Source organism: Apodemus sylvaticus, chromosome 8 (assembly GCF_947179515.1).
Source record: "Apodemus sylvaticus chromosome 8, mApoSyl1.1, whole genome shotgun sequence".
In the NCBI taxonomy this organism is placed as follows: domain Eukaryota; kingdom Metazoa; phylum Chordata; class Mammalia; order Rodentia; family Muridae; genus Apodemus; species Apodemus sylvaticus.
In genome coordinates this window covers 52,685,713-52,711,522 of record NC_067479.1, presented here as the reverse complement: position 1 = coordinate 52,711,522, position 25,810 = coordinate 52,685,713, and the positions used below count along the sequence as shown (strand labels likewise).

Genomic DNA, 25,810 nt, shown 5'->3' with positions numbered 1-25,810 from the left:
CAAAACTATAGTTTCAATCTCCCATGCAATAACAAAACTCTGATCAGTTATTACATCTGTGGAACCTCCTGACCCTTCACACCACATGAGATATGGGACTGCTTTTTTTTTTTACTATTACTTTCAGTAGGAAAATCTCACTACAAAACTCAAGTCCAATTACTAAAAAATGCTAAAAAAAAAAAAAAAGGAGAAAAACCTCTGAATATAATTCACAATGTCTTCTTAACTCCACTTGGTGCAGAAACTGAGGTCCACCTAATGGCCTTGTGAATTGGGAATGAAAACTAGTGGCCTCGCACCCTCCTGATGTGACTGGGTTGTCAATGAGTCAAGAACCACTGCCTGACAACGTGCCCACATCCACTCCTGGCTGGTCAGTATCCCAACTTTAGAAAAAAAAAAAAACTACTGTTCTGATCCAAGATCCAACTCTCCCGTACCATTCTAAACAGGCACTCTGTTAAAAGAAAGACCAAGTCCTAAGGCCATGGCTACTTATTTTAAATTGGGTAAAACATTCTCACTGAGCCACATAAATATCTATTCTATGACAATGTTGATTCTTCATTGATCAAAGACTCCTCTCAACCTGAGAGACTACCAGTAATATTTCTAAAGTAGCCCAAATGTGGGAAGATAGCCTACAGGGAGTCTGGTACATGCAGACCAGAGGACAGGGGGACCAAGCTGCCTCAGAAGCAATAAAGAAAGCTCAGATGTATGCATGGCTTCATGGCCTACAATTTCACTAGACTCAGATGCATGGGTGACACAAAGGCTCTACTGTGGATGATCTAGGAGCCCATAAAGCACTGTCCTCAAGACTAATATGATACCAAAGATAGCTGCAAATATGACCCATAGTCTTAGCCCCACATAGGGTACCGCTATTACCTGATAGAGTCTAGAGTTCGGAATCTAGCCTACCCAAGAAGCCATGTGGGCAGGAAGGCCAGACCAGAGCCACTCCTCCCAGCCTACCATCGGGAGCGGACCTAATGTGTCCACATGAGAGTCTCACCCACACCCTCTACAATTCATCCAGTAAGTTGGAAGGCTGCCTTACCATACCCTACACAGACATATTTCCTGGACAATCAACAGCCCACAACCTGGTTCTGAGGATCAACTGTTCAACCATCCATAAAGATTTCACAAACACTGACCAACTTTGGGGCAAATATCAAAGGTTGTACTGGTGGAGACTTCTGAAAAGGGGAATAAACTATAAAAGTAAGAACAATTTTAAAAACTGTTCCCAGCCCATCAACGGACTTTGCAGGCAATCATTTAACTGAATCTGCTCAGCTCTTGCACATAACCCTGTGTACCTGATAAACTGTACAATCGGTTTACGCTGACTTTAGACTATAGTTCCAAGCATGATTCTCCCACAGAACAGAACTAATGCACTCTTAGAGAACAGATGGACTTCATGCCACGCCCCTGAGGGAAACATTGCCTCATATATGTGTGAGATGAAAACGTTCTGTGTGCCCCGAGAAGGAAGACTTGCTAACCACCTTCCAATCGGGGAGTTCTGGTTTTCCACTCACATAAGCCTTCCTTGCTGAAAATCACTTACGGCATTAAAAATAACTAAGTATAGCCGACTGGGTCGTGGGATTCTCTATGCACTACTCACTTGTCTTCACCCCTCTTGAGAATGATAAGCTGCCTACACTGTTAGCACCACAGCAGGGGCTAACTGAGAAATTCTGATGTTGTGCTCTTTTTATGGTAATCTGATTTCCCTTCCTTCCTTCTTGTTCTCACAGGAAGTGAGTAAGAGCACTCACATCCCATTTGTCCCAGGGTAACCCAGGAGACAGGGACAAGGATGCTCCTTCACAATTCATGAGGGTTTTCCAGTGCAGACGCAAGTCATTTACCACATGAAATAGTCTTGAAGGGCTCCAATTCACAGTGGGCAGGCGCCCCACTAGCCCATGGTAGAATCGAATTATCTACATACAGGAAAACTGTATTTTCACAAGCATTTGAAGCCAAGATGTTTATGCAATATTCACACACACAAACAAGACAGACGCATGGATGAACAGAGTTGAAAGCAGAAGAGAACGCCAAGACATGGTGGCTGGTATATTACAAGCAGATTTTGTTTTTCAAAAGCAGAACTGGTAAATTTCTATTCAGCTTGGTGTCAGAACACTTTAATTATAGTCCCCCTTTTCTCAAACAACACTGGAATCCCTCTCCTAACCTTCCCCTTAGCCAAAACAAGAGAGAGAAACGAAAGGAAAACAGGGGCTGGGTGGACTTTAACCTTGTGAAGTATACTTTGAAATGTGATTCATGAGCTCAGAGTCTCTCAGAAGAGGTTTTTGGGCTTTTTGTTTTTATAACTGATTGCTTTTTAAGTTACTTTATCTTTATCATTAAGAAACAATATAACTTCTCATTTCTGTTCACCATAGAGATAAAGATCTTCTTAACTTGTGTAGCTGCTGCCTAAATCCAGGAGTCGTTTTATCTTTAATTAAATAGGGAAGTCTTTGAAAGCTCCAAGTACCCATCTACTGTCTGGGACAGTAAAAAGGTGAACTCTATAATTAGGCAGGCCACAGAAGACCGCCAAGTGGACTTAGAGTAGACTGCAGGATGACGTTGAAAACGTCAGCAGTTAGCACACTACATAGGCACAAGCGTCATTATCACTGATGAAAATAATCACTGTATTTTTAATGAACATTAGTTTTGATTCATATCTTAAAATACATCTACTGGGAATGAAATCCAGCAAATAATTAATGGGTTTTTCAAAACAGCCAAGGCAAAGGAAGAAACCCATTTCTGATCTATTCCTCTTAGCTACTCCATAATTCACATTAGCACTTTATCAACTTTGGAATTTCATATGTCATATCATTAAATGATTTCCCCCTTGTCCTTAGAACTGAACAGGTGTGTAAGGCCACTTTAGTTATACTGCAATAGAACAGTTTCAGTTTAAATAAATGTATGTTATTTGAAACTAAAAAAGAAAGATATAAAACAAACAAACAAAAAGAGGTCTACTCAATGGTTCAAACAGCTAGACTGACGTTTTCTATCAAAACGTGGCCATTTGAACTAAGTCTGGTATTACCTCGGGAACGCCGAGCTTCCTGCACGCTTCCAGGAAGTTTTCCACATTCCTCCGGCACTTGGCCATGCTGAGTTTGGGCTAAAAATGGAAACATACAGAAGCAATATATTATTAAGATAAAAAGCTATCTAGAAACATCCATCTAGAGACAAAAAAACTTAATATTGCAGGCACATTCTCTTTTCTTTTTCTTTTTTTTCTTTCTTTTTTTTTTTTTTTTTTTGGTTTTTTTGGTTTTTTTGAGACTGGGTTTCTCTGTGTAGCCCTGGCTGTCCTGGAACTCACTTTGTAGACCAGGCTGGCCTCGAACTCAGAAATCCACCTGCCTCTGCCTCCCAAGTGCTAGGATTACAGGAGTGCACCACCACTGCCCGGCAGCGGGCACATTCTTGGTGTGTGTGTATACACAGGTGTCTACCTATGCACGAGTTAGAATCACATGTCTAAGTATCTGTGTGAGTACACACAAAATCACACACAGTTCTGTGGGACCATACAGTTAGATAACCCATTTTAGTTCACCTAAAAATATACCTAAAAATAGAAAATACCTTTTTCCAACAACAAATGTATTTCGATACATACAAAAGTTAAAATTCATGAGGCTAATTGTCTCCTCACCAAACAACAATGACAACAAAAAGTTTAATGAAAAAGACACAAAAAGGAAAACAAAAAATAAACAAACAAAAAAGCTACTAAAAGTAGTAGATTTGACCCAAAGCTTCCAACTGCTGCACAGACCCTCATTTCAAGTGACCTGGAAAGGATAGATGGGTAACAAGCCCATTTGATTCATGCAGGAAAATACTTTGATGGTAAATTTTAAACACTTCTGCCAATTGTTTAATATTCCACCACTAATTTCCTTAAAGAGGAAAGTAAGAAGTATGGCTGGCCCAAATTCTCCAAGGTAAAAGCTGTGTTTAATAATGAGGATCATGATAATAATTAATAGGAATAATAAAGACTTTATGGTGTTAATAGCAGGAAGTGACCATGTGAGAGTGAACTGATTGGCCAAAGAATCAAAACTCACATTAATTAGACCAATTGGGATGCTAATGCTTTGCTTACAGTATAAAATATAATCTGAAAAAACTGAAGAAATTAATTTCCCCCCCCAAGAATAATTTTCAGTACATTGAGAACAGCAATGACTAGATCCACATCACAAAAAACAAAGAAACAAACAAAACACAAAAACAAAAAATCTACTCACTATGGGCTCGTGAAATGGAAGACCAGAACACTTAATGCTTACAGTAATACAGTCAGGACAGGTACCCTCAGCATTACCGATGGAGCAGACTGTACTGGTTGTTCTATCCCATGCTGCATCTGGTGCTGAATGCACAACAGTGGTACCAAAATCTATGACCTTGGGCCTCACAGCTCTAGTGTAGCTAGACACAATGAGCTTAAAACAGGTAGGGTGTGACATATGATAGTTCTTGCTGGTGACGAGTTTGCAGTGAGGGAGGGACAATACAAAGAAACCAAATTCTCATGGGTCAGAGCAGGACTGTGGAGAGCAGGGTGACGGGCACCCCTGGTCCAGCCAGGCTCTAGGGCTGGTTAGATGGCTTAGTAGGTAAAGGAGCCTACTGCCAAGCCTGGAACCTGGATCAACTCCAGGACCCATATGGATGGGAGAACCAACTTCTTTAAGATATCCTCTGACCTCTGCACACACACACAGAACAAGTACGTGCCTGCACACACACACACACACACACACACGTATACACACACACACGTGTATACACACACGTATACACACACACACATACACACGCACGCGTGCGCGCACATACATGCACACATACAGAGAGAGAGAGAGAGAGAGATGCTTTAAAAGCAAAAACACTTCAAGAAGCTCACAGAATAATTTTCTGGTAGGTGGACATTTAGAAGCTTTAACACAACAGTAAAAAGGTTGTTCGGGAAGGATCTGATGACAATTTAGGCTTTCACAGATTTTAAGCATTACTATATAGTGTATAGGAGAACACAATTAAAAGCACAAACGTATAGAGCACATTGATGGTAATGGCAGAAGAATGCTGTCTGTGGACGGCAAGAAATGATCCTTTTCTCCTGTTTGCTGCTATTTTATCCTGCCAAGAACTAATTATTAAAATGAAGTTCTTTTTTTTTTTAAAGAATGGTGTTTTCCTGTAATATAAATAAACTGTAAATGTTCATGATGCTTACTGTGGGCTGACACTTTACAAGGTGACAGTACACATTCCATCTGGAGTCCAGGGAACCCAGGACCTCTCATTTAAACTGGGCAAAAGAACCGACAGTTTGGCTTACAGCTCACACAAGCCAGGTGGCTAAGAGAGGACACAAGTTCAGTTCCTAGCTCCCACGTAAGACCTACAGGTCCCACTCTAGGGGATCCAATGCCCTCTTCTGCCTCCTTACACACCTGAGCTTATGAGCACATACCCACAAACAGAATTTAAAAATATGCACAAATCTAGCCAGACAGTGGTTGCACACACTCTTAATCCCAGCACTCTGGAGGCAGAGAGGCAGGCAGATCTGAGTTCAAGGTCAGTCTGGTCTACAAAGCAAGTTCCAAGACAGCCAAGACTACATAGAGAAACCCTGCTAGAAAAAAGAAAGGAAGGAAGGAAGGAAATAAATAAATAAATAAATAAATAAATAAATAAATAAATAAAATCTTCAGGCCGGTACACAGAAAGACAGAATTCACTGTCCTACATTGAAGTTGCTAGGGAAACATTTCAAAAAGAAGCCACACTGCACACTATCATATTTCTGAGAAAAAAAAAAATAGGGCCAAACTTTGAAAAGAAAAAAAAAAAAAACAGTGTTAATATACTAGAAAAGAAACTGAGACCATTAGCTAATCCTTCTGCTGTCAGAAGAAAACAAATCAGGATAAAAAAAAATGATCTAGAGAGAGCCCCGGAGGCGGGAGGGCAGGGACTTCACACAAGTGGTCACCGGATACACTGATTACATGGTCCAAACAGCCCCTTGAGATTAGTGGCTCTGCTATATATAAACACCGACAGTAGCAGCGGCTCACATTTAAGTGTCCCGTCTCTCCTGTACCCCATTTCATCTTTTCAAGAGCAGTTCTACTTCAGAGAAGGGTGTATCAAGCTAAAGACAGGATGCAACTTGCCCAAAGCCTTTAGACACAGATCTGGATCTCAATCTGACCTTGCGTCTCAGCACCTAAGCTCTTCAGCTTTCTCTGAAGAACCAAATCTGTTACATAAACTCTTTCTGCTCTTGTCTATGTAACCCTACATGGGCTTCAAAGGCGAGACTGTCTCTGATTCCTCCAGCCTTGCACACAGGATCACAAACTGCCCCCGTGGTGTTCCTTCACCTGTCACGGGCTCTGTGGCATCTAGGACAAAGGTCAAGGCTAAGATACAGCTCAGTGGGAAAGCAAAGGCCCTGGGCTTGATTGATAGGAGAGAATGAGAGAAAAGAGGATGGGAAGGAAGGAGAACCAGCTGAGTGATGCCCTAACTGGTAGGTCATTCAGGGTGCTTTATACACCTGTCAATCTTCGTAAGCTACTCTAAAATCTCCAATTGTCTTAGTTGGGGTTTCTATTCCTGCACAGACATCATGACCAAGAAGCAAGCTGGGGAGGAAAGGGTTTATTCAGCTTACACTTCGACATTGCTGTTCATCACTAAAGGAAGTCAGGACTGGAACTCAAGCAGGTCAGGAAGCAGGAGCTGATGCAGAGGCCATGGAGGGATGTTACTGGCTTGCTTCCCCTGGCTTGCTCAGCCTGCTCTCTTATAGAACCCAGGACTACCAGTCCAGAGATGGCACCACTCACAATGGGCCCTCCCCCCTGGATCACTAATTGAGAAAATGCCTTACAGCTGGATCTCATGGAGGCATTTCCTCAGCTGAAGCTCCTTTCTCTGTGATGACTCCAGCCTGTGTCAAGTTGACACACAAAACCAGCCAGTACACCAATAAACAAGAAAGAGAAGAGACCCCAACCAGCAACAGGGAAGCTGAGGCAGGAGGATTACAAGCCCGGGGCCAGCTCTTGTGAATACAGAGGAGATTCTACTAAGAAGAAAGCATGTAACAGTCCACCTAGAAACAGCCCTCAGCCAGACGGCCTTCTGGAGAGCTGGCTGTTTAAACACCCCTGTGTGAGGGCTGAATCTCTGTGCTCTATGGCCTTTAACCCAGCATGTCAATCAGCAACGTCTTCTTCTTCTTCTTCTTTTTTTTTTTTTTTTTTTTTGGTTTTTTGAGACAGGGTTTCTCTGTGTAGCCCTGGCTGTCCTGGAACTCACTCTGTAGACCAGGCTCGCCTCGAACTCAGAAATCCACCTGCCTCTGCCTCCCAAGTGCTAGAATTATAGGCATGAGCCACCATGCCCAACAATCAGTAACTTCTTTAAACAACACACCTAAGACAGTTACTTTTCTGCCTTTCTCACACTTGTCTGAAATCGTCTCCCTTTAGTGAAAATGCCTCTTCCTTGAACTCCGTGCTGTGCTCTGTTCTTCTAGTTGTGTGGGGTCCAATGGAAACAGTCCAGGAAGACCTAGACACTCCTGGAGACCCCACTGGCATCTTTAACCAACAGCTCTGTACAAACAGAGCCCGTTTTATGCCTGTTTCCCGTTATCTGTACTTACCACGGCCGGTGAGGGGACGTGGATGCTGGCGACAGACCGCGGACGGACATGGTTGGCCAGGTGGCAGAGCACGACCCCATCCATGAGTGCAGCCCCCAGGTCTTCATGTAGGGTCACCTTCAGCCTCATCTCGATGCTCTGGGCACGGGGAAGCAGAAAGAGCCAGTTGCTATGGGCAACGAAGCAAGTGTTAAGTACACCTGCAAGTACGTATGAACCCAAGTGCTGTTCTCTCAGTGAGGGGACAAGCGTAAGAGTGTCTGGGGGCGGGGAGATGGTTCTATGGGGAAAGCATTTGCAAGGATGCCACTCTGATACCAGAACCCAAAGAGTCTGGCATGGTAGTGTCTGCCTGTAATCCCAGCCGCCGGGCAAGTGAATTCTAGAGGAGCCTGAGACTTGCTAGTCAGCAAGGTCCAGGCCAGGGAGTGGCCCTGCATCAAAGCAAAAATGTGCAGAATACCTCAGGTTATCTCTTGTCCTCCACATACATGTGCATATTCACACACGCATATGTGCTCACTCTCACACACGTAGATGCACACCTCAGACACAGAGAGAATGTCTAGAAAACACTCATGTTAATCAAATATTTTCAAGTATTAAAAAAAAAAGCTCTACAGTAAGACAGATTCAGTTGTGCTGAAATGTTTGAATTAAAAACTGCAGAACTGCAGAACGGGAACTGGGATTGTGCACAAGGCTGCCAGGCCAGCTTTCCCAACCCCCAAGCGCTGCGTGGCCTCTGATGGGCACGCTCAGGCGCATGCCACGCCCCAGTACCTCTCGGAGCTGCTCCACTAGCTCCTTCTCTTCTCTCATCTGCTCCATCTTCCTCCGAATCGTAAACTGTGGGTCTATAGACTCCAAGTTCCTCTGAGGTCTTAGAAACACTGCAATAGAAATGGAAGAAGAAATCAATCTGGATGACTACACAGGGCTATTCCTATTTCAGGTAGAGAAATTATTTACTTATCCCAGACTGCTTATCATTCACGGACACGGGGAAATTCCAGATTTACAGCAAGAGTTGGGTGTGAATGCTCTAAGGGAAATACTCCCCTGAGTTATTCTAGGTTGTGTGCACTGCTGAACTGGGTTTGAGCTGACGATAAACTGAATTGAGGGATGGGTCTCATGGGGTGGAGACGAGACCACACTGTCACTCAGACAAAAGCATCATCTCCCTCAGGCTCAGTGTTACCTTCTGTTCAATCGATACTCTAATTGTATGTTTTCTCTTTCTTTAAAGTACGTTATTTTGATAAAATAAGGAGATATTAGAATCTATGCCAGGTGTAACCACATAGTCTGTCTTCTGTCCACATCACAGGCCAGGTATTCAAAGAGTCAGTTCTTTACAAATGACACAGGTCTGAAAGGCTGGCCAGTCTAGAGGCAACTTCATCACTGGCTTGACGACTTTAGGCTTCCTACAGAGCAGTGACTAAAAACACTGCTTTCTCTGAAGGAATTAAGAAAACGCATACTCTTTGGGCTAGAAAGATAGGTCAGCAGTTAAAAATAATGTCTGCTCTTTGAGAGGACCCAGGTTCAATTCCCAGCACCCACATGGTAGCTCACAATTATCTTTAACTACAGTTCCAGAGAAGCTGACACTCTCTTTTAGCTTCTGAGGGAACCAGGGATATACATGGTAAACAGACATACTTGTAGACAAAACATCAATATGCATAAAATAAAAATAAATAAAGCTCCTTTTAACTTAAACCCAGCAGCACTGTACAGAACAGGACAGTACAAATGAACAATGGGGAAAAACTCACAAAAATCATATGCTCTAAACTTGTAGGTGGTAACATCAATCGGGATGATTAAAATATATTCTACATGTGGTTTTGCACCATCTTTGCACCTGTGAGGGCATGCCAGGAACAGGATGTCTAAACACCAAGTATATTTGGAAGGCTGTGTTTGCACGGTTTGCTGGTTCTCAGGGAGGTCTCAGTAACGGATGAGAGCATAGCTCTTCTTAGAAGTTGAAGGTGTGTGTGCCGGAGATGAAACGGAAGTCTCCTTAGGTAAGAGAAGTACTTAGGTATATAGAGCAAAACACAATCCAAGGACTCCCAGAGGCAAACTAAACAAAACCAGAATTATCTAGGGAAAGAAAACTCTGGCCCAAGGAAACAGTGGTGTAGTTTGTGCCAAATTCTCAAACAATCTCTTTGCAAAGGGCAGCGGACACAAAATCTATATCATGCTGCACCTCATAGATGTAAGCTAATGAAAATTAAACAAATAAGAGTAGATGTGCAGTCTTATAAAGATAGTCTACACATAAAGAATGATTTTAGCAGCTGGGCATGGAGGCACACGCCTTTTATCCCAGCACTTGGAAGGCAGAGGCAGATGGATCTCTGTGAGTTAATGACCAAGTTGGTCTACACAGTGAAATCATAAGCCAGTCAGCACTGGACAGTGAGGCCCTGTCTCAAAAAGTGAAGGGGGAGTGTGCTGATTTTAGCAGGAGTCTTATTAAGTTTTTCTTACTAGAGGTTCTTTTAGCCTGAAGACACAGACTGTTGGGGAATGGGATGTTCTGGTTTCCTGTGTGTAGATTTTAGATGGGGCTAGGTGTAAGTGGTAGGACAGAGTCATTCCAGACAGTCTGTGCAAAGAACTCCCATGTCAGAAATCACCACCCCTGAGTGAAGGGAAGGATACCAGGACTGCAACAGTTGCAGCCACTCACGGTCATAGAAACACTGCTGAATACAAAGAATCTACACCATTCATTTGGCCATTTCTTACAAGGCCTCAGTGTATCACACTCTAAAGAGTAAATATGGCTCATAAGTATAACGCGTGGAGGAAAGGCTCATGCGTGCTTCATGTAATTAACTACCCAGCGCTGTGAGGCTGTACCCATCTCTATCTTCCAGTTTCTTTTCTACATGGGTTCAAAGATTCTGGAACCGAGATGCTTGGGAAGAGGAGGCTGACACCATTGTTGACTGATACAGTTCATGGAGAATGAGGCTAAGCGTGAGAGCACAAGGCTTTCCAGAGCCACAGAAAGGGGTCTGTGCCTGCTCTGAGGATGGAAGGGAACCAAGGGGTCACTGGTAAAAAAGCCAAAGGCTTGTGACTGGAGGCTCTCACCGCGGCCCCACAGGGCCAAGGCCCACAGGAAGAAAGACCAAATCAAAGCCAGAAAGGAAAAACGCAAAGCTGGCGAAAGGAGGGTGAGGTGATGATGGGGAAGCTGGGCTCCGAGAGGACCGTGATGGAGACTGGACAATTAGAGGCCTGGGAGAGCACACAAACACCTGCCAATGCAAGCCCAGCAAGTACAAGAAACATACGATGTAAAGCCCAAAAGCAAGCTCATGTCCCAAAGAGGTTAACTGAATTGACCTAAAAAGTCAAGGAATGTGGACGGAGCCTGGTAGTGCACACACTTGTCACCAAGGGGCGCCGTGACCCTACTCTAACAGGCCTGCTGTTTATTCTGGAGGCCGGTTCCCTTTTGCCTTTATTCTGGAGAAATCTTATCTAATACGGCATGCTTAATACTTCCAATATGTTTTTATTGGACGATTTCATTCTGAATATGAAAATATGAGGAAGTTAAATGACCTGCAATCTCTGGTGTAACTGCACACTCAAGCATGTAAGTAAAGGCTATCAGGGTGACACCATCAGGTCTGGCTCTTAATTTCCTGGCATGCCTGTTTATTGTAAAGTCCTGTGCAAATTAAAAACAAAACAAAAAACTGCCCACTGGGGTTTATTTTTGTGAATAGCAAGCAATCAACAAGTGTCGAAGGTTTCTCAGCTGTAGTTTCTATTTTAAAACAAATATTTCAAATATACACGCAGTGATTAGAAATGAGAAACATATGTATATATACACTAAAATTATATAATTGGTTATAACTACTGTGGATTGTTTGAAAATTTTTAAAGAACCTCTTTCAGCTAATAAGCCTGCCGGCTTGCTTGTTTCTGATTCAAGTCTTCAGAAAACTGACCCTGAAAGAATAATTCTGACTGGTGTGAACTCCCTACCTTGCACTTCAAGCGTTCCCTGCTCAATTCAGGGGACCAAAAGTTAAACTTGAGGCGAGTTAACAAGGCTGAAAACTGTTAGAACCTGCTTTTCGAATGCCGTCCCATCCAAATATAAGTTAAAAAGTAGGGAAAGCAAGCTCTGTGTGAGGGGGTGCACATCCGCGCAGCCACACATGGACACACGTGTGCATAGGTAAAGATGAGCAGAATACCAAGAGACGGGGAAAATGAGCCCTGTGCTCTTCAATGACTGGGGGCAAGTCACTGACAGTTACAACAGAACATAAGGCCTGCTGGCTGTAGTTCGCTTAGCAGGAGACAAATCTGGCCTGTGGAGAAGGAAGAGAATACACGTATATAAGACTCCACTGCTCCTCCATTTTTGAAAGTTATTGGTCTCTTCACCATATCCCTAAGCTGGCATAATCTCTACTTCCTACGAATGCCCAAAGATAATTATCTGTGTGCCTCTTGGCACTCATTACTCTGTAGTATCCCATAATGCACTGGGCTCTGCGAGAGCCCAGTGCATATTCCACTGCATCCCATAAAGCTGCGTGCTGAGACGCGTTTGTGGATGAGTAAACAAAACGCATGTTTCAAAATCTCTCAGGAAAGACCAGAGTGAGGTGTGACAATTATCTTTACATAAATTACCTCCTGGTGATTAGTTTCTTAATTTCTCCTCTCACAGGTAAAAAAAAAAAAAAAAAAAAAAAAAAGATCCCAAATTATTCTCCAGGTCTGAATAGATTAACTTCCAAATTTAGGTTCCACATCAGCAGAGACTGTCTGATTGTATGTTAGAGGCATGCTTAGCACAGGGAGGTACTTAACAGGGGTGCAAAACAGGCACACAAAACCTGTTCTACAAGTGTTACCATGCAGCTAGGCAAAGAAAGCTCATAGCTCTAAAGCATACACTAAGTGAACTTTACCAATTCACTGATACAAACAAACAAACAAACAAAAACAATGCACTTTGCATGAAATGAAAGGAAATAGCTTCTTTGTAGAAACATGGGGCTTTGAAACTTAGCTTCCTTTTTCTTGGAAGTTAAGAATGTGGGCTAGAGAACCTTTTAATATATTCAACTGAAAGGCAGGGAAGACAGTGACAAATACAAGCTTTCAGCTCTTAGGAGTTAGAAACCAGGCAAATGAATCTATCCATTCCCTTCAGGAGCTCCAAGGAAACTGGGTCCATTTACTGCCCTTGGACTGCAGTTCCCCTCCAGGATCTTGAACAGTTTCCTTAACTCGCATGTTGTCAATGCGCACATGAACAATGTATCTCTGCCTACCTTCCATGTACACATAAACAGAGGTAACTGCTCAGGCTCACTGTCAGTGTTCACTTACTATCTCTGAACATGGGGACCAGACACGCTAATATGAAGCCAGAGCTGAGAGTCCCACACCCTCAGCATCCTTCTTTTTGTACTGGGGAGAATTAAGACCTCAGTGCTTCACTGTCATCACCAAGGAAACAAAAATGCTTGTAAACTGGCTGGAGAGGGATGTCCACTCACTCACTCTTCCATAAAGATCGATTTATGAGTGGGACCCAGCAATTCACCACGAATGAAAAGGTGGAAACACCTCAAGAGAGGCCAGGATGGGTTATTTTTACTTCCAAGTAGGTGAGAAAGGGGAAGACGAAGCCACAAACAAAGGCACAAAAGTTAGGGCAGGAGAAGAGGATGGGTCCTCAGGAGGTGAAGGCACCCCAGGCTGTGGTGGGGCAGGCCGCACCAGAGGGACTTCCACACCATGGTGTCCTTCTCTCTCAGAAGACTGATTCCAGAAACTGTGGGTCTCCAAATGTTCAAGGTCACCCCGTGTCTGCCATTATCTATCTACCTTCCTTCCTTCCTTCCTTCCTTTTCTTTCTTTCTTTCTTCCTTCCTTTCTTTCTCTTCCTTCCTTCCTTTTCTTTCTTTCTTTCTTTCTTTTTCTTTCTATCTATCTCTTTGAAGACCATGTTACAAAGACAACGGTGAATTTAAAATGTAAACGGTACAAACCGTTGGAAGGGATTTAAATGAGAACTTTTTGTGTCTAAAGAGAGATGATGAACAGTGGGATGAATACTTCAAGTTTGACCGGGTCAATAATTAAACGTTATGGTTGTCTAAGCCATCTCGTTCGCAAGGCTGGACAGCTACATTATCAGATAATGAAGAAACAAAACAACTGTGGAGATAAGCATTTCTGGACATGCCAAGAAGGCCAGCAGGGCAGAACCGTCTGTCTCTATGGAAGAATTAAGAACAACACAGTGGGCTATGTTCCTCAGGTTTTCTTCTCGGGGACCTACACCGCAGCTTCTTCCAGTGAGTTAGAAAACACAGCAGTCACAAGGCAAAGTCTCATGCACAGGGACTGAAAAGGTACCTGACACTTTGGACAAGTTGCAAATAAAGATAAGAATGAAAACCACCTGACATGGTTGCCCGATCCAGAGGAACACTGCAAACAATCCTTTGATTACTGCTGTGGGACAATGTGTGAAAGCCTCCCATTTGTTATTACAAGGTAATGTAATAAATGCAAGGTTATTTTGTTTTTAAATTTTCATAATGATTACTGGCTGTGGACATCTCAGAATTTTAAAAAAGACCTGGCCCAGCACCTGGTACATCAAGTCCTCACCTGTACAAGGAACGATGATTTGTCTGACAGGAGACAGTTAAGACCTGCAATGCAGACCGCCTACCCGATTTCCGTCTCATGGCCACATACCAGCAGAAATTCTGCTGTTTAAAATCTTTAGATATTTCCCAGATTTAAAAAAAAAAAAAACATGGTCCTCTGGTTTCAGATATTACTCCTAAGGAAGTAACTCACACATGAATCTTTCATACTAGCCTTATTTCCAGTAAAGAACATTATACCCACAGTAGCCATGAGTTCAGAAAACGGAAACACTTAACTTGGGCTTCTGGTTTTAATCCAAAAAACAGCTTAGCAAGAAAGTCTCTCTAACCCTCCTCCTCTGTCAGCATCCAGAAATTAAAGTAGGATGACATGAGGAGGGGATTTTGTGTCATGATTGCTTTTTTAAAAAATTATGACTATTTTCAGTGAAAAAATTTTAGAGCAGGAGTTGGTTGTGGTCCCTTTGAGGGTTGAACATCCCTTCCACATGAGTCCCTTAATACTGGCAGAAAACACAGAGATTTACATTATGATTCAAAACAAGATTACAGTTATAAAGTAGCAATAAAAATAATTTAGTGGCTGGGGCATCATCAAAACATGATGAACTGTATTAAAGGGTCACCGCTTTCGTAGGTTGAGAACCACTGTTTTATAGAACTATAAAATACTGATATTTCTTGTAGATTCAGTCTACCAGAATATACATTATTCTTTAATAAATGGAAACTTTAGCTGAATCTTAACCAGAGATCATGACAAGTATTCTAACTATACATTCCAAGCATCATAGATAGCGTGCATAGCTAACAATTCAGGGTACAACTTACGTTAACAGCTTACGGGTGGCTGTGTCTCACACGTCATTTCTCGGTTTCATTTAGTAATTCTTCTATCACTTTGTATTTTGAAGTAAAACGTTTATAATCTGAACCAGCATTAAACCAGGCCAGATTTAGAATATATGTTGTATGATTTTATTTTTATCTTGAACTACTTGAGATAATTAATGATGTAAAATTAAAATATCCTTATTAAGACTCACTGGGTGGTCTCAATTTTTAAACACTTATAGATAATATTTTCAGACTAACTCAGTATCCTTTTTTTGGTGTAAGTGCATTCACAACAAAAAAGTATAAGTCAATAATGTATAAACTTTGAAAAAAAAAAGGAAGAGTAATTTTTTATCATTTTTAGAATTTTCTCAATGTTAACATTATTTTCAGTGTAAAAACTCTAGAATTAGCCATGGTAATTTTAAATTGCCTTAATAGCCCCATCTGATAAATGTATGTAGTATAAGATTAACCTTTTTTTTTTTTTAAGGCAAGGCTCCAAAACATTGCCTCAGGTGGCAAACTCACTATCCTACTGCCTCAGACTCCCCAGCACTGAGATTACAGGAGTGCACCCCCACCCCCACATTATAAAAGTCAAACTCGGAAAGCATTGGCTATGGGGTCAGAAACTAGAGGAGATAACCCAAATGTGAGAGTTGCAATCTTTATAGCCGAGCAGACAAACCATTCAAACCTCAAGCAAACTAGGTAGAGAAGAGAGTCTTGGAAAACTCCTCCCCCAGAGTCAGCAGCATCCTCAGGGTAAATCCACTGTCATGTCATTAGTTGCTAGGCAACAGGTCGCAAGCACTTGTCTAGACGTTGCCTCAGAGGCTTCCTGAGTATGGAGCATGCAGGTCCATACATCCTGTCTCCAGGTACACAGAGGACAGTCACGGGCTCACTACACAGACATCAAAGAAGAGACAACAAAGCACCTACCATTGTCACTGTCTCCTTCAGATGGAACGCTGTAGCTAGAGCTGTCCCATGTTTGTGCCTGTGTAAGTTTGTTGAAGGAGATAGGAGGGAGAATGAGGGCTGGGTCTGCAGGGGAGCGAGAGCCAGGCGGACAGTTGCACAAGGACCAGGGGAAACCCAGGGGGCCGCAGCATTCCACACGTGGCGAGAGGTTCGTATGGAAATGAAGTGGATTTCATTACATGGGGTTTAAATTCAAATGTACGGTGTAGGGGGGGAATGGGAGATGGCGAATGGAAGGAAAAGAACGATAAAAACGGAGTATTAGTACTCGCCGCTCACACTCTGCATGCAGTTAATACCCTTAATCTTAACAGTCCTGCGAGCCTGCAGCCTAGCGTGCTGATGGGTCATGGCAGCAGAAGGAAAGAGCATCATCGTTCAGGCAGCAGAAAGGCCCACCAGAAACCCTTCACAAACCCCTTCTAAGAAATTGATCAGCTGATACAATTGCACAGTTCACCCAGAACTCCTGGTCACGTTTGACAAAGCTCAAAATGTATGCATGCCTCTGTCATTTAGAAACAAAGTGACTACAGAGGAATTGTGTATTTTAATGTTTTTTAAGAACTGAGACAGTAACTACTCTCTTTTCATCTCTCCACAGAACCTGAATGGTATACACTCTAGGTTCAAGGTATCTTTGACTCGGCAAGCTTAGGCTGGGCTTTATAAATGCATTAAAAGCCTGTGGATCGATTTTGTAACTGTTTACAAAGGTCCAACACTCAAAAGGCTATTAATCTTTGGAGACTCATTTTTATTTCAGTTGAGATACTTTTAAATGTTGCAGAACTGTCCAAAAGACCTGAGAGATCCTGTAGCCAGGAGACAGGGAAGGTACAAACCAGAACAGAGCTTGGATTATGGACACTGAGGCACAGCTCATATTTGGCTAGATACGCCAACTTTCTTACATTAGGAAGCCAGTCATTTGAGTTTTCTACAATTTCATCCACACCTTTATTTCCTATGTAACATTATCTAGTGCTGGAGATACAGCTCAGTGGTAGTGCATGTCCCTGTCACGTGCAAGGGCCCCGGTTTAATTTCTAGAACTGAAAAGAACAAAATGAGAAAGATCTAGAGACTCTGATCATACTAGAGTCATTTTCCAACTGTTTGGTTTTTTCTTACTCTATTCTAATGGCCAGGAAACCTCCACACTTGGCCACGTGCGGCCCATCAATCAATGTCTTCCAAGAACAAACCATCTCCTCTATAAACAAATCATCTTTGGTTTTCCCACAGCAATGTTTATTTCAAGCAAGAAATATGTAATGTGTATTCATACTGTTGTCAAAATGCTTTGGCCCAAACCCACGATCGCCTGTGTTCTCTACCAGGTGTGCCTGTATGTGCCGGGTTCCCTTATAAGAGCCTATTTAAAAGCATTAGTGGTAAATATAGTAAGACTGAGAAGAACACAAAAGCAAAAGAAACAAGGCCCTAAAAGACGGCATATAGACCCACAACTGGAAATGTGGGAAGAAATAAGAAGAAATGTACTTTTACATTTTAAAACTGAAAGTAACTTTGTACTTTGCTAACACTAACTTTGTCAATATAGCAGCACAAATTAGAGTAGGTCAAAAAGTAAGGTGCTTTCCTCTAAGAATCTTCCCCGACTAAGCATTCCCACAAGCCTTAAAATGCTCGCCCTCTTGTGTGAGTAAATGCAGCGACCTTACCACACTTGGAAAGCAACTGGGGTCGTCTTGGGGAGGACGACTCTGCCTTCAGGCTGCCCTCTACCTCACCAGGGCACCAGGAACCTTTGGGGTAAAGGGGAGCTGTTTTATTTTTCCATGGGTAAGAAGTTCAAAGGGAGTATTCCTTCCCTACTTACATGTTCCCTTTGCCAATTTTCTTTGCTGTGATTCAAAAGAAGGCAAGCTGCCCATTCCTGGAAGCACAGACCAAACAGCTTAATGCAATCACCCGACCTCACCTCACCAAGCTGCAGCTATTCTGATCTGATGCCAGGACCCCAGCCGACTAGAACTGGCAATGCGCATCTTACTCACGAATGAGTTTGAAAGGCCAAAGAGAAACCATTTTAGTTACTCAGTGTAAGAATGAGCTGAGGTTAACATACCTGAACGAGGCTTCAGGCCAAACGGAGCTGTGATGTTTGGGGTGGGAGACACTGAAGGGGAGTTCTCTCTTATCTGTGGGGTGAGAAGAGAAACAATTGGGAAGTGAAGAACCAGATGGACTTGCATGGTTAGCGATTATTTTAAAACTACTCTGCACTCCCTATGGTTGCACTGTGATGACAGCTTGGCTTTTACAAAAAAAACATTTTGCAAATACTCTAAGAGGCAGTCAGTAGAAGGTTTTCCAGCACCTTATTAAACTGTACCACTGTTATTCTTTTCGTTGTTGCCTTGAAGTCTTTACCTGCTCACTGCAAAATTATTTATTTGGCAATGGCACAAAGCCGGTGATCTGCTTCTCATTCGACACTGCTGACTGCACATGGGCAGGCGTGCCAAAGAGCGGATCTAGCGGAGCCTCTGTAACGTGGAGACGCACAGCTAACGCTGAGAATGCAGCTCCTCACTCAGAAACTGCGTGCTGTTGCTGTTGCGAGTAGCAACTAAGGAACTGTCACCTGAGTGATTATCTGACATTTTCTATAACAAAATCTCACACCTAAATCGCAAAAGCCATTTCTCACAAAATTAATCATTAATGATATATAGAGTTCCCAGAGACCCTTCCATTAACTCTTTAATCCCAGAGTCCGACTATCCAATTCTGAGGAAGATGTTTCAGTCGATCTTCAGTGAATGCCTTAGTGGCCATTAATCTTCAGGAATCTTACCTCATTTGGAGAATACTGGCCTCCATTACTTTGTAACATTAGATCGTTTGGCACCTTGAGGGAGAGACGAATGCATACATTACATTAGATTGTGAGAAAGAGGAGACAAGAACTACATCTATTCTATTGCCACCATAGCCCTGGCCCAGAAGCACACACTAGCAAAAATGTTGAATTAATTCATGGGTTAAGTAGCTAAGAGGGTCATACGTCTATTTTCTGAAACTACACAGCTGTATTCATTGAAAAACATCTAAAGAATATCACACATTAACATGAGATCCCCAGAACAGGGATCTTCCCCAGGACCTATGAGCGCATCTTACCTGGCCAGGTCACCACACTGTCTGCTGGCTCCTGTCTCTATGTTAATTATGGGTCTTTAGAAATGGTCCAAACTAGTAGCTCCAAAATATACAGAAGCTTTCAGTAAGTACACATGCCAGAACCCCACGTAACCTTGAAAAACCTCCTACACGTGACTGGTTTATTATCAGCTTGCTTTGGCAGTCACTGGTTAAGAGAGATGCTAAGAAACCGAGAATGGCTTATACACGCACTCTAATAAATAAAAGTTTGGGGATAGGTAATAAACACCTTCGTACGCCATAAACGTGTAAATCTAAGATGCCCGTTGTGTGGAGAAGTGCTATTTAAAAATACTCCTAGTTCACATGAACCCAAGGGAAAATACATTTAGAATCAAATGTCATTCATGTCCCTACCCAATTAAAGGACCTTCTTGGAGCTGCCAACAGGTGGCACTGGGCTAACTCTGAGGACTCTGCCAATTTTCCCCATTGTTCTCTCAGGCCCCTCTCCTCAGGATTATTTATGTACAAGCGGCCAAAGGGCATCCTCACTGTGTGGACACCCATGACATGGGGCCAGTCTTCTGAAGTATGTTGAAGGCAGGTCACATGACATGCAGGCAGACCCTCTATGACCCTTCCCTCACCTCTCTCAGTTGTGCTAAAATACTGCACTCAATCCTCTGGGGCCACCCTTGCCCCCTTGTAAGTCCATATCCAACATGGCCACAAACTAAGCTGTCCTCACGTCTTGTTACACACTCTGTCCTTTCTGGAAGAACACAGCAAACAGACGCAGGATGGTAGACCACAGCATAATCTTCTTGAAACGTTTCCAGTTCCAAGGTCTTTTATTCACTCAACAATTTTGCTGCTTCATAGGTCTCGCGCTCCGTCCTCCCGCCCTGCACATGCAGGCAACAAACAAACAGTGGCAAACTGGCAAACTGACAAGCTGACAGTCTGGAGGAAGGCCGTGTAGACGTGTAACCAAACAAGTGAGACCACAAGCGCAGGACCAGGGGTCTAGAGAAGCCACACCTTATTTCTTTTTCCTTCATCTCACGACTTCCTTTTTGCATCAGGCTAGCTGTCCGGCCCTTCCTTTTGAAAGCCTGTCATGGGCCCAAAGCTATCTTGAGAGGGAAGAATGCCTTATGCAAGCACGATTATTCACACAAGCAAAGGAAGACAAGCTCACAACATTCTAACCTGACAGGCTCCGGAAGCAGAACGGAGATGAGTTCAGGAACCTTTGACCCCAAGAAGCTTGGCTTCCTTCCTTGTGCTCTGGCAGTCTTGGAAACAAGTAAGTTTTGTTTTTCTACAGGGTTTCACTATGCAGTCCAGGCTCACCTTGAAACTGGAATCCTCCTGCCTCGATGGTAGAATTATAGGTATGCACCACCCCACCCCCAACCAGACAGGCTGCCCCTGCCTCAGCCTGGTAAGACCAAGAAGTTGAAGTGTGTGTAGCTACCGCTTACAGGTTAACAGGCTCGAGCACCCAGCTTATGCAAGGATGCCAAATGAAAATTAGATGCAGACTGAATGTGAACTAGGCTCAGTCTATATTTAGTACATACCCATCCTCTTCTACCCTTTCCAAACTCCCTCCACATTCCTGGAAACGTTGCTCATGAACTCATACGTATGTTGGCGTCTCTCCTTCTGCCAAGACAAGCTTTTAAGGAAAGGTTCCAAGCCATCAGCTCTTGCTAAGGTTTGGAGGGTGACAAACTGAATACAAAGAGGCAATATAGTGTGATAGAATAGCCAGTCTATCCATTGCCATGGTAACGAGTCAGCCAGTCTCAACCGTGAGCATCATGTCCTACATCCATGAACCAGTCAATGTTAACTCCTACATTTCCTAACAGTTATCTGGAATATACACTGCTAAGAGAACCTTTGTGGTCCTCAAGGATTCCTCGGCGACACACAGCAACCCCCAGAGCACACTTATTGAGGAGATGGAAATACAAAGTCCTGATTTCATGAAGGCTTGACTTGGAAAAGTTCTGCTTTACTCTGGTGTGAAAAGAGTCTCACACAGCCCTGGCCTGCCTCAAACTTGTCTGGCAACCAATGCGACTGAGCTCCCCTGATCCTCCCAACTCTGCCTCCTGCTGTTCTGGGTGTATGCTGCCATGCCATTTACTGAATGCTTTGAGTAAAACATTCGATAAATTACTTTGGATCACTACTATAAAATAGGCAACATTTTAAAAGATTCTGTCTCACAGCAAGCTATCGTAGATGCTCGGAACGTAGATGCTAGGCAAAGCAACAGTGCTCACTACGGTAGGTAGATTTAATGTGATTAAATTCACATTAACGTTTTTTAACAGCCATAGATTATTGGGACCAGAAAGCCATTATAAATCAAGAAGCACCTGTGTTGATAAAGCCTATAAACCATGAAGCATGAAACCTGACACCCAGAAAGGCATTTTTCCCCCCATTAGGAATAAGTGCTTTTGAACACAGACACAATGTTTGAACTGCATCCTGGAGATGCAATGGGGCAAATTTTTATCTCGAAATCTTGTGTCCTCCTCACCCCGAAGTCAAGCAGCAGGATAGTCAGGGGAACTAAAACATCTCTTCACAGACTTCTCCCTGGTCATGCGGGAACAATGAGATAACCATAATTCAGCGATAAGATGGGGCCAGATAACAATGGAGTGTTTTAACTATTACAAGCAACAGGAGAGAGAAGGGCCCAGCAAGCCTCCAAATCCCAGGGCCTGGGAAGGCGAGCACATGACACCACCAAGGCAATATCCAAAATAAAAATGCAGACTCTCAATCAAGAGGAAATGTCAGACAAACACCAGAGGAAGAATATCCCACTGAAAAAGGAATGGGCTAGGTGCTGAAACTGTGGCTCAGTTGGTAGAGCAGGACCCTAGCACACTCAAGGTCCTGGGTTCAATCCCCAGCACCACATACACACCTATAATCCCTACCCTCCAGAGGTGGAGGCCGAATGGACTCATGAAGCTCATGATTGCCACCTGCTACACAGCAAGTTTGAGGCCAGCCTGGGCTACATTAGACCCTATCTCCAAAAGAAAAGGCCCGGCAGGGGCTAAGGCAGCACATGCCTCTAATCCCAGAATTTGGAAGGTATGAGTAGGATGATTAGGAGTTTGAGGTTATCTTCTGAGGCACATGGAGTTCTAGAGCAGCCTGGGCTACAAGAAATACTATTTCAAAATACCACAAAAGAAATAGCATTCTCTACAATTTCAACGTCATCAAATCACCATCCTCAGAAACACTGAAGAGCACAGGTGATGCTAGTGTGAAGTCCATGCCAAAGGGACAAGAAAACTCAGAGAACTGTTTTAGATTAACAGACCTATGGAGGGCTGGTGACAAGAGCTTATCAGCAGACACTAATGAAGTGCAATCCTGAAATGTATCTACAAAAGATGGATCCCTATGTGTACCCCATAGAACACTGAAATGCAGAGCGGTAAGAGAAGTGATGTCTACACTTGTCAGCTATTTCAAAGAACGGAGGATGTGGAGAAAAATGGAGAGACTAAATAACACAGCCGGCGTGGATGAACATCCACACAGGGTGAACCTACCTCCCTGTCCAAAAGGCAAGGGACTAGAAGGGTTAAGACATGGGTTCGAAGTATCTGCAAATTCGTAGTAGGAGCTTGGAAGCAGGGCCTAAATATAAACAGCTGGTTTTCACTCCAAATATGCTGTATACACAAGGTCTGAGGGGATTTTATTATGTTCTCAAGCCCACCTGTGTTTTAACTGTGACTTGTCTCATGAGATCAAGTGCAAAGCTTTATAATTGTGGTGTTCTATTACTGCTAAAAACACGTCCAAGTTTTGTAACATCTTCTATTTGCATACTAAAGATAGTCAGCTCATAACTGGAAAGTATATTATAATATTTTTATAACTTTTATAGGACCCTGTCATTTATTTGTATATTCTTTTAAAGTTAAAAATATTTCTAAATGTACACCTTTTTTTAAGAAGTGAGTCTTCAGGGAGACACTGGAGTGGTTAAGAGCACTTGTCCTTTTAGGGAACCTGGGTTCAACACCCAGAACTCACATGGCAACAGTTATCTATAACTCAAGTATAACTCCAGGGGATGCGTGTAACACCCTCTTCTGACCTCATACATGTGTACACATGTATTTGGAGCATACATATGAGCAAAACGCTCATATATGCTGAAAAAATGTAAAAATAAAAAAAGCTACACAGAAACAAATATTCTCCAACAGAAAGCATAAGGACACCATTACAGGGCATTAAAAGTCTCCTGATATACAACCCTGGTGTGTGTGTGCTGACATGTCCATCCCGGGCAAAAGTGACACTGTGACGTTATCTGAAGATCACATTGCTAACAGTAAGATTGTAGAAAACTAACATTTAGCATTCACACGCCCACCGCTGTGTGGTTTCTTCTGAATCATCTCATTTGAGCTGTACAATAGCTATGATTAGACTAAAATTTACCAAAAATAAAAGTGAAGTTTAGAGAGCTTAATTAAGCTGGACAGAGTTAGCAATTCGGTAAGGGCAGCCACATAACATAATTACTAGTCCCTGCCCGAAACAAAGCAATCACAATCTCTGCAAACCTGGACCCTTTGTTTCTTATTTTCCTCATTTCTTTTACACAGACATGTTGAGTGTAAAACTGCATTATACATGTTCACTCAGACCCAGTACGTATGCTCAGTATTTCAATAGGCCAGTTTAAACCCACTCACTAAGAGGAATGGACTAGACTGTAATAGACTGTGTGGTAGTTTGAAGAGAATGGCCCCCATAGACTCAAAAATTCAAATATTTCATCCCAACTTAGTGAACTGTTTGGGAAGAATTCGGAAGTGTGGCCTCATTAAAGAGGTGTGTCTCTGGAAGCAGGCTTTGTGGTTTCAAAAGTCCACTCCACTCTCACTAGTTAGCTTCTCTGTCTCCTGCTTGTGAGCTGACTTGTGAGCTTTCAGCTACTGTTCCAGCACCACACGTGCCTGTCTGCTGCCATGCTCCCCACCAGGATAGTCATGGGCTCTAACCTTCTAGAACCACACGTGCCTGTCTGCTGCCATGTTCCCCACCAGGATAGTCATGGGCTCTAACCTTCTAGAACCACACGTGCCTGTCTGCTGCCATGTTCCCCACCATGATAGTCATGGGCTCTAACCTTCTAGAACCACACGTGCCTGTCTGCTGCCATGTTCCCCACCATGATAGTCATGGGCTCTAACCTTCTAGAACCACACGTGCCTGTCTGCAGCCATGTTCCCCACCATGATAGTCATGGGCTCTAACCTTCTAGAACCACACGCGCCTGTCTGCTGCCATGTTCCCCACCATGATAGTCATGGGCTCTAACCTTCTAGAACCACACGCGCCTGTCTGCTGCCATGTTCCCCACCAGGATAGTCATGGGCTCTAACCTTCTAGAACCACACGTGCCTGTCTGCTGCCATGTTCCCCACCAGGATAGTCATGGGCTCTAACCTTCTAGAACCACACGTGCCTGTCTGCAGCCATGTTCCCCACCATGATAGTCATGGGCTCTAACCTTCTAGAACCACACGCGCCTGTCTGCTGCCATGTTCCCCACCATGATAGTCATGAGCTCTAACCTTCTAGAACCATGAGCAGCAAAATAACTTTCTTTTGTAAGTTGCTTTGGTCATGGTGTTTTTTTCACAGCAATAGAAAAGTAGCCAGAAGTTAGTGCCGGGGAAGGGCATATTGCTGTGACAAGCCAGACCATGCTGTTTCTCAGAGGAACGTGGAAAACTTTGGGACTTGGAACTAAGAAAGCAGATGGACGCTGTAAGTATGCTTTAACAGGGTTATCCTAGCAGGAGCTTGGAAGACAGTAGTGTGGAGGGAGAGCAACGGGACAATAGAAACCAAGCACAGGTGGTTTCAGAGAAAAGCAGTATTAGCAACAGGCCTAGAAATCATTCCTTAGTATTTTGGCAAAGAATGTGGCTGCATTTTGCCCTTATCCTAAGAATTGGATACAATATCTTTATAACTTTTATAGGACCAATTGAAAAGTTTAGGACCAATTTCACTGGTCAAGAATATCTGAAGATAGCTTCATAGTTATTCTGTTGTATAGTTATTAGTAATAACTCTTGTGAAACTCTACAGTGAAAAATAGCAAGCAGGACAAAAGGAAATAAAACATGCATAGTTTGAGAAGAAAAGGAGCACCAGGAAAATTTGAAACTGGAGCCCAGACTTGTGCTGAAAGAGATAAAGAGATGCTCAATGCCAGATGCAGCAAAGGGAGCAGGGTGCTTGGGGCAAGACTCTCCAGCTAACCTGCAAAGTCTGGAAAATGTCT

The 25,810-nt window shown here is 43.1% G+C and overlaps 1 protein-coding gene across 3 annotated transcripts in view; it reads right to left on the bottom strand.

The window, feature by feature from the left end:
• Nucleotides 1-25,810, bottom strand: part of Lrch1 (leucine rich repeats and calponin homology domain containing 1) — a 186,530-nt gene that overhangs the window by 16,066 nt on the left and 144,654 nt on the right. The window contains exons 14-19 of one of the 3 annotated variants that reach the window (XM_052190953.1): nt 19,133-19,186; nt 18,401-18,473; nt 16,264-16,368; nt 8,564-8,673; nt 7,781-7,918; nt 3,113-3,190 (exon numbers count right to left, since the gene is read on the bottom strand). In XM_052190953.1, the coding sequence (XP_052046913.1) occupies nt 3,113-3,190; nt 7,781-7,918; nt 8,564-8,673; nt 16,264-16,368; nt 18,401-18,473; nt 19,133-19,186 (558 nt within the window). Of the gene's footprint in view, nt 1-3,112; nt 3,191-7,780; nt 7,919-8,563; nt 8,674-16,263; nt 16,369-17,914; nt 18,078-18,151; nt 18,209-18,400; nt 18,474-19,132; nt 19,187-25,810 lie in introns of those variants that run through there. The other 2 variants (XM_052190951.1, XM_052190952.1) reach the window with 2 other exon arrangements.